Source organism: Cherax quadricarinatus, chromosome 94 (assembly GCF_038502225.1).
Source record: "Cherax quadricarinatus isolate ZL_2023a chromosome 94, ASM3850222v1, whole genome shotgun sequence".
Classification (NCBI taxonomy): Eukaryota; Metazoa; Arthropoda; class Malacostraca; order Decapoda; family Parastacidae; genus Cherax; species Cherax quadricarinatus.
Window position 1 is genome coordinate 4849048 of NC_091385.1, and position 14288 is coordinate 4863335.

Here is a 14288-nt window from a genome sequence, read left to right on the forward strand (position 1 = left end):
TGCAGTTATATGTAGAGAAACAAGTCTGGGGATGCTTAGACTAACCTCTGCTATAACTCCAACTGCCGAGAGAATGACACTCGTCAAGTCGCAGTTAGACCCTGATGGCAGGCGCTGTGTCAGCCTCGTGTCATAGCTTCAGTGAGCAGCTTGCACAAAGATGATGCCACTTTGACTGCTAGCCTGCTCACTGCAGTATGGTGTATGATGTTATGACTCCCAGATGTTTCGCCGAGTCGTCTCTGCCATGACTCACTCCACGCTCGCTGGCAGTGACAGCCCCAGTGACAGTACCAGTCGAGAAATGTCCTGAGTCGCTTGCCAGAAGTAGTCCTGCCCAGTTGCCAAGTACTGACGATGCCTCACTCGAGGGCACCAGCAGTTTGTGCCCCAGGTTGAGTGAAATCTTGCAGCGACTCATACGATGACTGCTTCACCGTTCCAGAGGAGACCGTACCCTGTTATGTCACAGCTCAGCCGCAGCGATGTCTCCTGTGCTGCAGTATCTGTCCAGACGCAGGAAGGCGTTCAGTGATGCCCCTCGACGCTCACTGCCTATGACCATGATGTTTAGCACACCCTACCTGTTTTTCTCTTCCCTCCCAGTAGGAAGTTTTTTTTTCCATGTCCATGTATGTATATATACATGCTTTTATTTTGTGTTCTCTGCTCTGTTCCTGCGAGAGAGAGACTGAGTTTTTTTTTACAGCCATTCATGGTCAGGGACGACCATGGTGGTGCATGACCGAGTGAATGTAGACAGCCTGTACTGTCTGCATAGACAGTCTATGCTGTCTGCCAGCTGAGTTCATATTTTGTGCCATGCTTGTGCTGCCACCTATAGGCCTATGTCACTTCAGTATGCCCAGACCTGCCTCTCATTCAGCGGCCTTCACTCAGTCAACAAGGCGTACTCCTTTCTCCCTTGCGGGCATGGCCCTCCTGGGCCATGGGGTCTTAACACACTGCCTATGTACCCCACGAAATAGCAAATAAAGTAAGAAGCCTCCAAAGCCTTATCATTACTCCCCGCTACCAAGAACCACCAATTAACCCATAATAGGTGTGGGTCGCATCCTGGGACAAAACTGACCTAATTTGCGGGAAATGCTCTACATAACAAGCCGCTTTCTATATAGTAGTATGTCATTGATGTCAGCTATGGTCTGTATACCTTGTACATGTACTTGTAGAAATAAATATATTATTATTATTAAAGGACCTTCAAATGGTTCATAGGACCATCCAATGATTCATAATATGATAAAAATACATACCCTTATTTCTACAAGTACATGTACAAGGTATACAGACCATTGCTGACATCAATGACATACTACTAAATAGAAAGTGGCTTGTTATGTAGAGCATTTCCCGCAAATTAGGTCAGTTTTGTCCCAGGATGCGACCCACACCGAGGTACCCATTTTTACTAACGGGTGAACATAGACAATAGGTGTAAGGAAATACACCCAGTGATTCAACCCTTGACGGGAATCGAACCCGGACATTAGCGTATGAAGCGAGAGCTTTGCCACCAGGCCACGGGCCACTGTAGGGCCATTCATAGGGCTATTAAAGGGTTCATTGGGTCGTCAAAGGATTCATATGACCATCAAACTATTCACAAGGCCTTCAAATAATTTATAGGGCTATAAAAGGATTCATAGGCCTGTCAAATAGTTCATAGGCCTATCAAAGGGCCGTCGAAGGGTTCATAGGACCATCGAAGGGTTCATAGGGATATCAAAGGATTCAAAGCGCTATTAGAAGGTTCATAGGGCCATCAAATCAAATCAAATCAAGCTTATTCTCTATAAGGGGTTTACAATGTGGGGTTTACAGGATTTGGATATTGTGTGGTTTACATGTTAAAAAAAATACTAATCAAGGTTTCCAAAAGAGGTATCAAAAGGCCACCAAAAGGATTCCAATGGAAATAAGTCACTCTGACTTTTTTAGATTATCCCAGGTTCTCTATACATGTACTGCTATGTATGATAATCTATGTAACTGTATTTGTGTATACGTGAATAAACTTGCAGGACCATCAGTTGAATTTGCAAGAGCAGGTGGGTGAAAGGGTTGATGCGACCCCTGGACGGTACCAGCTGTACAACAACAACAACAAGACGAGGCAGCGCTGGTGGAGCCTTGTGAGTGTGTCTGCAACACGGTGATTACTGGGAACCAACGGAGGCTCTTTTTCATCATGGCGTCACGTGATGTTCTGAGCAGACTAGAGCAGAAAGCCATAGAGACAGAGAAAATGATAGAGCTCCTCACAAAACAGGTAAAATAGAGACTATGCTGCCGGAACTCCACATGTTTTGACGCTGGTGAAGGGCTCTTGATCTAGGGAGCTGGATCTGTGCTCCGGTTCCCTGTATTAAGCCGGAATACCTTCCACGTCCCCCCCCTTATATGCGCTGCGTAATCCTACGGGTTTAGCGCTCCCCTTGATTGTAATAATAATCCACATGTTTTGATATCCGCCCCCAGGGAAGCTCATTCGTGCTGGTGATGGGCTCAACATCCAAGGAATTTGACCTGTCATTCCTTTCCTTGGGTTGAATTTGAGTGCTCATTCCCCAGACGCATGACCCCCTGTGGATTTAGCGCTCCCTCGTAAATATAATATTCGTGACTCGGTTGGTAGCGGCCTCAGCTCGCACATTAAGGCACCAGGGTTCGATTTCCGGCATGGACATGTTTCCTTACACCTGCTTTCCCTGTCCACCTAGCAGTAAGTAGGTACCTGGGTGTTAGCCGACTGGTGTGGGTCGCATCCTGGGAGTAACTTTTTTTTATACTAAATACTAAACCCATGTGAGTCATTCAGTGGAAGATGTGGTGAAGGCTCAATCCTCTATCTGCTGAGCATTACACAGACACATGCCCCATTTATATTCTGGAAGTATCCCTGGGAGACAAGATTAATGAACCTCCAATGGGAATAAGACGAACAGTTCTTGATGACGCACTGACTTTCTTGGGTTATCCTGGGTGGCTAACCCTTCCCCAGGTTATCCTGGGTGGCTAACCCTTCCCCAAGTTATCCTGGGTGGCTAACCCTTCCCCAGGTTATCCTGGGTGGTTAACCCTTCCCCAGGTTATCCTGGGTGGCTAACCCTTCCCAGGTTTTCCTGGGTAGTTAACCCTCCCTTTGGTTATCCTGGGTGCCTTACCCTCCCCTAGGTTATCCTGGGTGATCAACCCTCCTCTGGGTTATCCTGGGTGGCTATCCCTTCCCTGGGTTATCCTGGGTGGCTAACCATCCCTGGGGTTAAAAATCCCAACAAATCTTATATCATCCTGGGGGAGGAGGATTGAAGAAGCCCAATGGAAATGAGACAAAGTGTCTGATGACATGAATTAATTGGGTTGTCCTTTGTTAATCCAAACAAAAACTCCAGTCCACGTGATACTGGTGAAAGGCTCTGAATATGAGGAATATGAGCAGTTATCCCCTGTGGATAATTTCTAATTGCCAGCCATTTCCCCAGTGTTGCATCATCATTATAGGCTTAATAAATCTTGTGAAGATCATAAACCACAGAATGGGTGGAGATTGAGCCCACGGCAAGTGAGTCCTAGTATGACCCTAGTGGGTCTTACAACCCAGGAGTCCTAAGGCCTGTTATCATGGTGTAAAGGGAGCAAAATAAACACAGCAGAAAAATTTGACTTATATTATCCTTCACCAAGTAAGAACAGAATTATGTACACTATATAGCACTGGTCGCCGTTGCCCAGCGGTGAGAGTAGCCACTCTTATTCTAGGTAGTAGGTTGGTAGACAGCAACCGCCCAGGGAGGTACTACCGTCCTGCCAAGTGAGTGTAAAACGAAAGCCTGTAATTGTTTTACATGATGGTAGGATTGCAGGTGTCCTTTTTATTCTGTCTCATAAACATGCAAGATTTCAGGTACGTCTTGCTACTTCTACTTACTCTTAGGTCACACTACACATGCATGTGCAAGCATATATATGTATATATACACATCCCTCTGGGTTTTCTTCTATTTTCTTTCTAGTTCTTGTTGTTGTTTATTTCCTCTTACCTCCATGGGGAAGTGGAACAGAATTCTTCCTCCGTAAGCCACGCGTGTTGTAAGAGGCGACTAAAATGCTGGGAGCAAGGGGCCAGTAACCCCTTCTCCCGTATAAATTACTAAATTTAAAAAGAGAAACTTTCGTTTTTCTTTTTGGGCCACCCTGCCTTGGTGGGATATGGCCGGTTTGTTGAAAAAAAAAAAAATATACACTATGTACAAAAAATATACACTATGTACAACAATAGGTATTAGTGCACTCCACGATAAGCAAGGCAGAATAGAAGCCACTAGAATGGAAATGACAAGGGCAGACAGGTGTGTGGTACCCACATCACCTCTGCAATTGCCAAAACCATCTTCTCATTGGCTGGAACCTGGGTACTGATTGAACAATGGGGCCCTGTCATTAACCCTTAGCACCTGGTTTGCTGGTTGGAGGAGATAGCCTTTCAATGAGGGTGTGTACATGCGCCGAATAAAGGTTATGTACTCTTTGCATGCCACACCCCCACCCTGAGAGGCTCAGGAATAGGCTCCCACCTCCCATTGGTAACTGTGCCACCATGGCACCATATAATGGGACTGCCTTTCCTCTCAACCATCCAGCTCTTAGAGCTCAGCTTTATTTGCGACATAAAGCCAAACTCTAAACTCAGAGCGAGACAGCAGACAGTAGGGATAATATAGGTCCAAGACATGGGTGGACGGTACCCCGCATCCCCTCACTAAAAAAAACCCACACAAGGGGACAAAAAAAAGAGCTTGTACTGGTCACCACAGGTCCCAAACACATCCTAACCTAAAATAATAATGTATCTGATAATGTATCTCCCAACTTATTTTCTTTGCCGGCATTGTGTAATATTTTGAGAGAATAGGGTTGCAGTCGTAGATTCTATCTCATGAGCCATGTATTGTGGTTCTTCATGGCTTGGAGATATACTAGAGGGTTGTGGTCACTATAGACAGTGACCACCTGTGAAGTCTGGCCCACGTAAACATCGAAGTGCTCCAAAGCCAGTACCAGCGTGAGGGCTTCTTTTTCGATAGTAGAGTAAGCCCTCTGGTGTGGCTGGAACTTTGACGAGTAGAATGCTACAGGCTGCAACCCCTCGTCCCCGTTTTGCATCAGTACTGCCTTAACCCCAGACTCACAAGCATCAACCTGTAACGAGAAAGGTTTGGAGAAGACGAGACAAAAGAATGGGTGCAGTACACAATAATCTTTTTGCTTTCGTAAAAGCATTTTGACATTCCGGGGTCCAATTAAAGGGAACCTTGTGACTGGTAAGAGGTAAGAGGGGCTACAATATCTGAAAATTTTTTACAGAATTTTCTGTAAAACCCTATTATGCCTAGGAAACATTGAAGAGATTTCCTATCATGGGGAATTGGGTAATCTTTAATGAAAAGAACTTTAGCAAATTTAGGAGCAACTTTGCCACTACCTACTTCGTGGCCCAGGAAAGTAACAGTGGCCTGGCCAAAGGAAGACTTAGATAAATTAACAGTTAAATGGGAACTCTGAAAGGTCTCAAAAAGAGCCTTAAGCCTAAATAGGTGTTGATCCCAAGTATCAGACACCACTACGATGTCATCTAGGTAAGCTGCCGTGCCTTTAAGTCCTTTAATAACCTGATGGATAAGTTTCCTGAATGAAGAGGGGGAGTTTTTCATTCCGAAGGGGGTAACTGTATATTGATAATGACCTCCTGGAATTACAAAGGCAGAGATTTCCTTCGCCTTATCCGCCAAGGTACCTGATAGTAACCTTTAAGGAGATCTAACTTTGACACAAAAGTAGCCTTACCCACAAAGTCTATTACGTCATCCAGACGAGGAAGAGGGTAAGCATCTGTGATTGTGACCTCATTCACCTTACGGTAGTCTGTACACATACGAAAACATCCATCAGCTTTTTTAACAAGGATGCACGGTGAAGCCCATGGACTGGATGACTCCTCCACTAACCCATGCTCTAACAGAAATTCTACCTCCTGCTGAAGTAGCTTCTGCTCTTCAGGATTAGCTCTGTAGGGGGAGAGTTTAATAGGTTTAGAGTTTCCCACATCTACGTCATGATAACCTAACGTACATTTTTTTCGGCACATCCGAAAAAATATCAGGGTATGATTGTAGAAGCACAGTTAGACTTGTTGGTCAAGTTTCAGACAGCCCCGCCATTAAAGGGCTAGGGTCCTTGAGAAGGACAGAGTTTGGAAGCTTGACATTAATTTCAGAAATAGAGTGCAAAGAGTCAAAGTCATCCTCAGAGGTAGAGGACAGAGTCATTACTGGGACTTTATCTGGTGTATGAAAAGATTTTAATTGATTAATGTGGTAAGTTTTAGTTTTTGAGGTCTTATCAAGGGGAGATACCACATAATTTACATCAGATAATTTACTTACAATTTGCATAGGTCCCGTAAATCTAGCTTTCAAGGTGTGGCCAGGTATAGGTTCCTATACCAACACCTTGTCTCCTGGATGGAAGGAGTGGAATTGTGCATTTCTCTCATACCTCTGTTTCATCTTGTTTTGAGCTGCCTTTAGGTTAGCCTTGGCTAACTGACGTGCCACCTGCAACCTTGAAGATGGGTTGTAGAGTGTTGAGCTAACGTCTTCTCCCATCTATCCTTCTTTGAGCACCTGAAGAGGACCTCGTACATTGTGCCCAAAGATCAGCTCAAATGGACTGTACCCAGTAGACTCCTGCACAGTTTCTCTTATTAAAAACAGCAACAGAGGTAGTGATTCATCCCAGTCTGTAGGAAAATGCATACAAAAAGTTCTCATCATGGTTTTTAACGTCTGATGGAATCTTTCCAAGGTGCCTTGGGACTAAGGATGATAGGCATTGGATAAGTTGTGGATTATCCCTAACCTAGTTAATGCTTCCCTAAATGCTTTGGCAGTGAAGTTAGTACCTTGATCACTTTGAATAGATTTAGGAATGCCAAAACAAGAAATAAATCTGGTTAAAGCCTTGAGAATGGCTTTTGTATTAATACTGGGCATGGGAATTGCTTCTGGATATCTAGTTACTGTATCCATAATGGTAAATAAGTACTGATTTCCAGACTTTGACTTATATAGTGGACCTATACAATCTATAATTAATTCTGCAAAAGGTTCTCCATAAGCAGGTGTGGGCTGGAGAGGTGCAGGTTTAGTGGAATGTCCAGGTTTCCCTACTTGCTGACATTCTCGGCAACATTGGATATGATTCTTCACATCCTGCCTTAATTTTGGCCAATAGAATTCTTTTATGATTCTATATAATGTTTTAGTAATTCTTAGGTGACCTCCTAATGAAGTATTATGAGCTATATTCAATATTTGAGGTCTAAACTTTGTTGGAACTACTAACCTGTCTGACAGCTGCGGGCTCTCTATCTCCTTACCAGTCTCAGTGCAGATCAAATAGTCGTATATAAGTATAAACTTAACTATACCTGACCGGGTGATCCGAAAAAGATTTACCCATGGCTGCCTGAAAAGCAAAATTCAAAGAAGGGTCTTTTTGTTGTTCCTCCCGGAAGGACAATCCCTTGGACATGGAAACAAATATCTGGCAATCCTGCAACAATGGAATAGGAAGGCTTGATCTGAGTCTGAGTTATGGCTAACACCGGAGAAGAATTAATCATTATGGGTTCAGGACATACACTAGCAGTGGTAATGTTATTACCCAGTAATAACATGACATCTTTCATAAGGAATTCTTCGGATACACCAACAGTCAAGTATCCAGTGCAATATTTGCACTGTACATAAATTCTATGCAAGGGGACAGAAAAGATAGCTCCTCCGAATGCTTCCAGCAAAACAGAGGATTGTAATGAAGTGTTTTCAGAAAGGGGAAGTACTCCCTCTCTTATAAGTGAGCAATATGCTCTAATATCTCTAAAGGTTCTGACTTCAGTTGTTTTTGAGTCTTCCTGAAGGGAAATAAGACTGACAGTAATAAGGAGCCATCCCTTTCTCTACTTCTTTCAGGGTCATCTTACTAGGGACACTAGATTTTTCCCATGGGTTGGGGTTTGTGGGGGCAATTGGGATGGATGTGACCTACTTTATTACAGAGGAAGCAGACGACAGGCTTTCCCTTAATTCCCTGCTGACGTTGCAACTGGTGTCACTCTGGCTGGTGTCTCTCTGGATACTGTTGTAGAGTTGCACCATGTTGAGTTTTTTGTCTTTCACCAGGTGGACCATAAGTTGAGTAGCGTGGCTCACCAGGTGACTTAGTTGGCTGACGTAAACGTTCTCCCTCCTACTGGCACTTCATCCTCCAAGGTTGACAATTTCTGCTTATGCCAGGCTGTTGAAAAGAGAGATGGGACCGTCTGGACAAGGAGCAGTTAGTTTCAAAGGTATCAGCCAACCTGGATGCCTCCAATGCAGTGGTTAAGTCATGATCCTGCAGAAAGACTCGAACCTCTGGTCCCACAGACTCCAGCAGGTTGTCGACTAGGACAAGCTGCACGAGATTGCCAAAACCATCTTCTCATTGGCTGGAACCTGGGTACTGATTGAATGATGGGGCCCCATCATTAACCCTTAGCACCTGGTTCGCTGGTTGGGGTGTGTACATGTGCCGAATAAAGGTTACATACTCTTTGCATGCCACAGTGGGTTTAGTGCTTCTTTTTATTACAATAATAATAACTCCTAAACCTCCAGGCTGGTGCATTTTGTGGCTGGTTACTTTGATATTTTGATTCATGAGTCATGATAATACAGTAGACCATCGTTTAACACCGTAGTTACGTTCCTGAAAACGCCATTTTAGTTAAAATCGTGTTAGACAAACTGAAGAACTTATAATGAAACAGAAATAATAGCATTTCTTACCTTAAATTGTGGGTGCTGGTGTTTGTGGATGATTGTGTGGAGTGGAGAGTTATGCTGTGGCCCTACTGGGCTGAGGTGGATGATAGAGGTTCTGGTACTGAAGTCGATGGTTGTACTGGAGTGTGCATAAATTCTGTAATGGGTTTCTGTTTTATTTTCCTCAGAACGTTATACAGCTGACGGTAAGGCATCAGCTGCTCTAGATACAGTTTCAGTGTCCTCTTCAGTGAAAAAGTCTAACTTTAAGTCAGTCAGTAAATCAGTTAAGTCAGTCAATCAGTAAATCAGTCAGTAAGTCAGTCAAGCCAGTAGGTCAAGTAAGTCAGTCAAGTCAGTAAGTCAGTCAGTCAGTAGGTCAGTCCGTAATCAGTCAGTAAATCAGTCATTACACAGACTTGTATTTATCTCATTCTTTTTATGTGCACAAGAGACGCTTCATTATGGCCACTGGCTATCTCTTGCCTAATAGTATCTCTATTTTCTTTGTTAATTCTAAGACTTAAACTCTTAAACCTTTTCTTGCCACATTCAGCAACACTTGTATCCCTACTGGGTGCCATGATTGCTTGGCAGATTTAAGATATGGCAAGAAAAAGATATAAACTCCTAGCAGAGGATGGTTTGTATCCTGTAGGCGACACACTCAAATTTTTTTACCCTCCCGCGAATCGTGTTAATTTTACAAAGTGTTACACAAAAATATGCCGCAATTCTTCAATCGTGCTATAACCAAAACGTGCCAGACAAAATCATGTTAAACAACGGTCTACTGTAATAAATATTGATATTGAGCATCACGTTTAGTGTTAGTGGAAGTAATGGTAGTATCATATGAAGTTATCCAGGTGGTAGGCTCAGTGACTAATAAAATATGACCACAAATTATTCAACAATATTATTTATTTTTGCTACATTATATGATTATGGCACTTATAAGCCAAATAGTGTGCTGTAGATCTTAGTCAAATTGAATGTGAAAAAGACTTAAGAGCTCTGGTTAGCAGAAATTTAAAGCCAAGACAACAGTGCATAAAGTGCAATAAAACTAATAGAATTCTTGGCTTCATATCAAGAAGTATAAATAAAACCTCTAGGGCTATATTTCAACTTGACACATGTATATCCTTAGTCAGTATTGTATGACCCTTATGGGTTTAGCATTTAGTTATGATTATAATAATAATAATATTATATATACTTGGTAAGGCCTCAGATTATCTGCACAGTTCTGGAGTCTGTTTAACAGAATGGATGTACAGTAATTGCTGTGGAAAACATACAGAGAAGAATGACAGAGTTGATCCCATATATCACAAACCTTTCCTACAAAGATAGGCTGAGGCCACTGAATTGGTACTCTCAGGAAAGACATAGAATTAGGGGAGATATGATTGAAAAATAACAGTGGATTTAAGTTGGACAAATATAGATTTAGAAAGGATATAGAGAAGTACTTTCCACCTCCAGGAGGCTTAGCGCTTCTTTTTGATTATAATAATAATAATCCACCTCCAGGACTCAAGTCCAGCTAACCACTTTCTCTGAATCCCTTCACAAAATATAACCTTACACTCCAACAGTTCATAAGTCCTGAAAACCATATGTTCTGGAGTCACTCCTATCTAACGTACTCACGCACGTTTGCTTGAAATCCAGGCCCCTCGCCCACAAAACCTCCTTTACCCCTTCCCTCCAACCTCTCCTAGGACAACCCCCTACCCCGCCTTCCTTTTCCTACGTGGGTTTGGGATATTGACTGGGGGACCATCTAAACTGTCATATCTGATTGCCTCTGCAAAGCAGACAATGATTATGTATGAATGATGGTGAAAGTATTGAATGATAAAAGTTTTTTCTTTCTTTTTGGGTTACCCTGCCTCGTTGGGAAACAGCCAACGTGTGAAAAACAAAAAATAGAGAAGCCCTGATTTTGCAGTAGGTTGTAGATGAGTTGAACAAACTCTCAAGTAGTGTCAATGAAGAAAGAACTTGAGGTAGCTTTAAATATAAGTTGGATAGGTATATGCATGAATGGATGCAGTTGGGTGTGAATTTGATCTGGCTAGCATGGGCCAATAGGCCTACTTCAGGATTCCACTGTTCTTATGCTCTTAAGTTAGTGCTTGCTGATAGTTTTACTACATATACATGTATATATGGGAGAATATCCAGCAGTAGCAAAATATATGTAATGTAGTCACCACTGTCATAGTTCATCGAAGGTTTATGGTCACCCATATACATACTCTCAACACTGTTTCCCAGCAGCTATTGGAAGGATTGAAAGTTCAGAGATTAGCTTCATTCAACACTACAGATGTAGATAATATTTAAAATACCCTTGAAATATATGGAGATGAAGAAATATTTAAAATTATGCTTACAACATATATTAAGCTGAAATTTAAATATGCAGCAGTGGTGTGGTTCCTGTGGCTCGGTTGGCTACACTCTCATCTCATACACTGAGCGTCCATGGTTCAATCCTCATTATAGGTAGAAACGTTGGGCATGTTTCCTTACACCTGTTGTCTCTGCTCACCTAGAAGTAAGTATTGTTGTTGTAGGTTCGCCTGTCTTGTCCTGGCCCGGGTCTTTTCCAGATGGTGAGCAGTAAGTAGGTACTTGGTAGATGGTTGACTGTTGTGGGTGGCATCCTGGGGGACAAAATTGAAGGACAACTATAGAATTAAGAAAGACAGTCCCCGATGATGCACTGACTTGGGTTATTCTGAGTAGCTAATTCTCCGGTTAAAAATCCAAACAAATTTTATCACACCTAAAAGAAATGTAGACAATATAGAAAAGACCCAAAGTAAAGCTACAAAAACACTACCAGATTTAAAAAAATACTAGTTATGATAAAAGTTTAAAAGCATCGACGATGCCCATGTGGCTGATAGGAGGAGAGGAGACATGATAACCGCACATAAGGTTGTAAAACATGAATAATTAGATAGAGAGGATTTTTTTACCTGAAACAGAGAGAACAAGATACCACAGTTGTAAATAGATAAAAAGGTAGCACCGAAGGGATTCTAGAATTTTTTTCTTCACAGAGTTGTAGACCAGTGGAATGAATTAAGAAAGGATGTAGTAAGTACTCCAACCACTGGATTTTTTTTTTTTATGTATTGTTAACATACCAACCATCTCCCATTGAGGAAGGGTGACCCCCCCTCAAAAAGAAAAAAAATCATCACTTATTTACCGTTTTACAAGAAGTGTGCTGACATCACAATTCAGATGGCCTTTTGAACTGCAGCAGACTCTTCCCTCTTTCAGAGTCCTAGCACTGTGCTTCCCACTTCCAAGACTCAAGTCCAGCTAACCGATTTTCCTGAATCCCTTCATAAATGTCATCTTGCTTACTTTCCAACAGTACATTGTCATAAAAATATCTTGCTTTCACTCTCTCCTGTATAACAGGACACAATGAGCATAACTTCTCTTCTGTAGCTATAAATAGACTTGAATAACTATAGGCCAATATCCAACTTACACCCTCTCTCTAAAATCTTCGAAAGATTAATTCATCAGCGAATCTGTTCCTACCTCATCTCCCAAAACATACTCAACCCCTGTCAATTTGGGATCAGGCCTAATAAAAATACTAATGATGCTATTATACACATGCTTGAACATATATACACTGCAATAGAGAAAAAAGAAGTCCCACTGGGGATCTTCATTGACTTACGTAAAGCTTTTGATACAGTTGACCATGACTTGCTCTATATAAAATTGTCACACTATGGTATAAGAGGGCACTCCCTCAACTACTTAGTCATATCTCAGCAACAGAAGCCAATATGTGTACATAAATGGAGCAAACTCTTAAGCACAGCCAATTACAGTTGGTGTCCCACAGGGAAGTGTCCTTGGCCCTCTTCTCTTTCTCATGTACATTAATGACCTACCAAATGCATCGCAACTACTCAAACCCACACTATTTGCAGATGACACTACATACGTCTTCTCTCACCTGAGCCCAGTCATGCTAGCCAATACAGTGGTCCCTCGCTTTTCGTAGTTCTCGGTAATCGTAAATTTCGCCAATCATAGGGGTATTTTCGTATAAACATGGACTCGCTTTTCATAGGTTGACTCGCAAATAGTAGTTCGTCCGGGACGCGTACTCACGGTGTGAGCCGGGGAGGCCTCCCTACCCAGCCAGTCTGGCATTGTTTACCAGTGAGTGAAGGTCCCCTCAAGTGCTTCTACGAAATATTTCATAATATTCCACTCATTTTAGTGCTTGCAAGGACTAAATAAGCTACCATGGCTCCCAAGAAAGCTCCTAGTGCCAAGCCTGTGGTAAAGAAGGTGAGAAATATGTACAGTGACAAAGTCTTGGGCCATTTTAAGGAAGTGTTAAAGAGATACCAGAAACAGAGCTCTCTCCACAGTTACTCTGCGAGACAGGACTAGAGTGACTCTCAAGGTGGTCCTATTAGCATTAAGAAACAGAGAAGAGAAGGAACCCCAGAGAAGCAATTGGTACCTGAGGTGTTGCTGGAAGGGGATTCCCCTTCCAAACTGTAAACAATCCAATCTCTCTCCTCCTCCAGTCTCCCATACACTAAGAAGAATCTCCAATAAAGGTAAGTGTTATGCTGTTAATGTTTCATTCATCATTTCCCATTGTATTGTTTATGTACTACATGTATATGTCATGTAAAAAATTATTTTGTTTTAATACTTCTGGGTGTCAGGAACGGATTAATTGAATTTACATTATTTCTTATGGGGAAAATTGATGCGCAAATCGTAAATTTCGTTTATAGTAGCTCCTCCAGGAACGGATTAATTACAAAAAACGAGGGACCACTGTACTGTAAATACCGAATTACAGAAAATATCTACCTGGATGAGGACTAACAAACTTACTCTAAACATTGACAAAACCTACTTCATTCAGTTTGGTAACAGCTACAGATGTCCCTCTTAACATAATGATAAATGGATCACCTATCACAAAACTCACAGAGGGAAAATTCTTAGGAATCCACCTTGATAATAGACTCAAATTTCAAACACATATACAGCAAATTTCCAAGAAAATTTCCAAGACCGTAGGCATACTATCGAAGATACGGTACTGTGTTCCACAGACAGCCCTCCTGGTCCTATATCACTCACTTATTTACCCCTATCTCACCTATGGAATTTGTGCATGGGGCTCAACAACAACAAACCATCTGAGACCACTAATTACCCAGCAAAAGGCTGCAGTCAGAATGATAACACATTCCTACTACAGGCAGCACACTCCACCAATACAGTATTCAAAACCCTAAACCTACTCACCATACAAAACATCCATACTTATTACTGCACCTATTACATACATAGAACACTTAACTCGAATAT

The 14288-nt window shown here is 42.1% G+C and overlaps 1 protein-coding gene across 2 annotated transcripts in view; it reads left to right on the top strand.

The window, feature by feature from the left end:
• The first annotated feature begins 2098 nt into the window (after window positions 1-2098).
• The window catches only part of AIMP1 (aaRS-interacting multifunctional protein 1), a 45757-nt gene continuing 33567 nt past the window's right edge, over window positions 2099-14288 (top strand). The window contains exon 1 of one of the 2 annotated variants that reach the window (XM_070104731.1): window positions 2099-2293. In XM_070104731.1, coding sequence (XP_069960832.1) covers window positions 2213-2293 — 81 coding nt within the window. In that variant the 5' untranslated portion in view covers window positions 2099-2212. The remainder of the gene's footprint in view (window positions 2294-14288) is intronic. The other variant, XM_053794350.2, reaches the window with a different exon arrangement.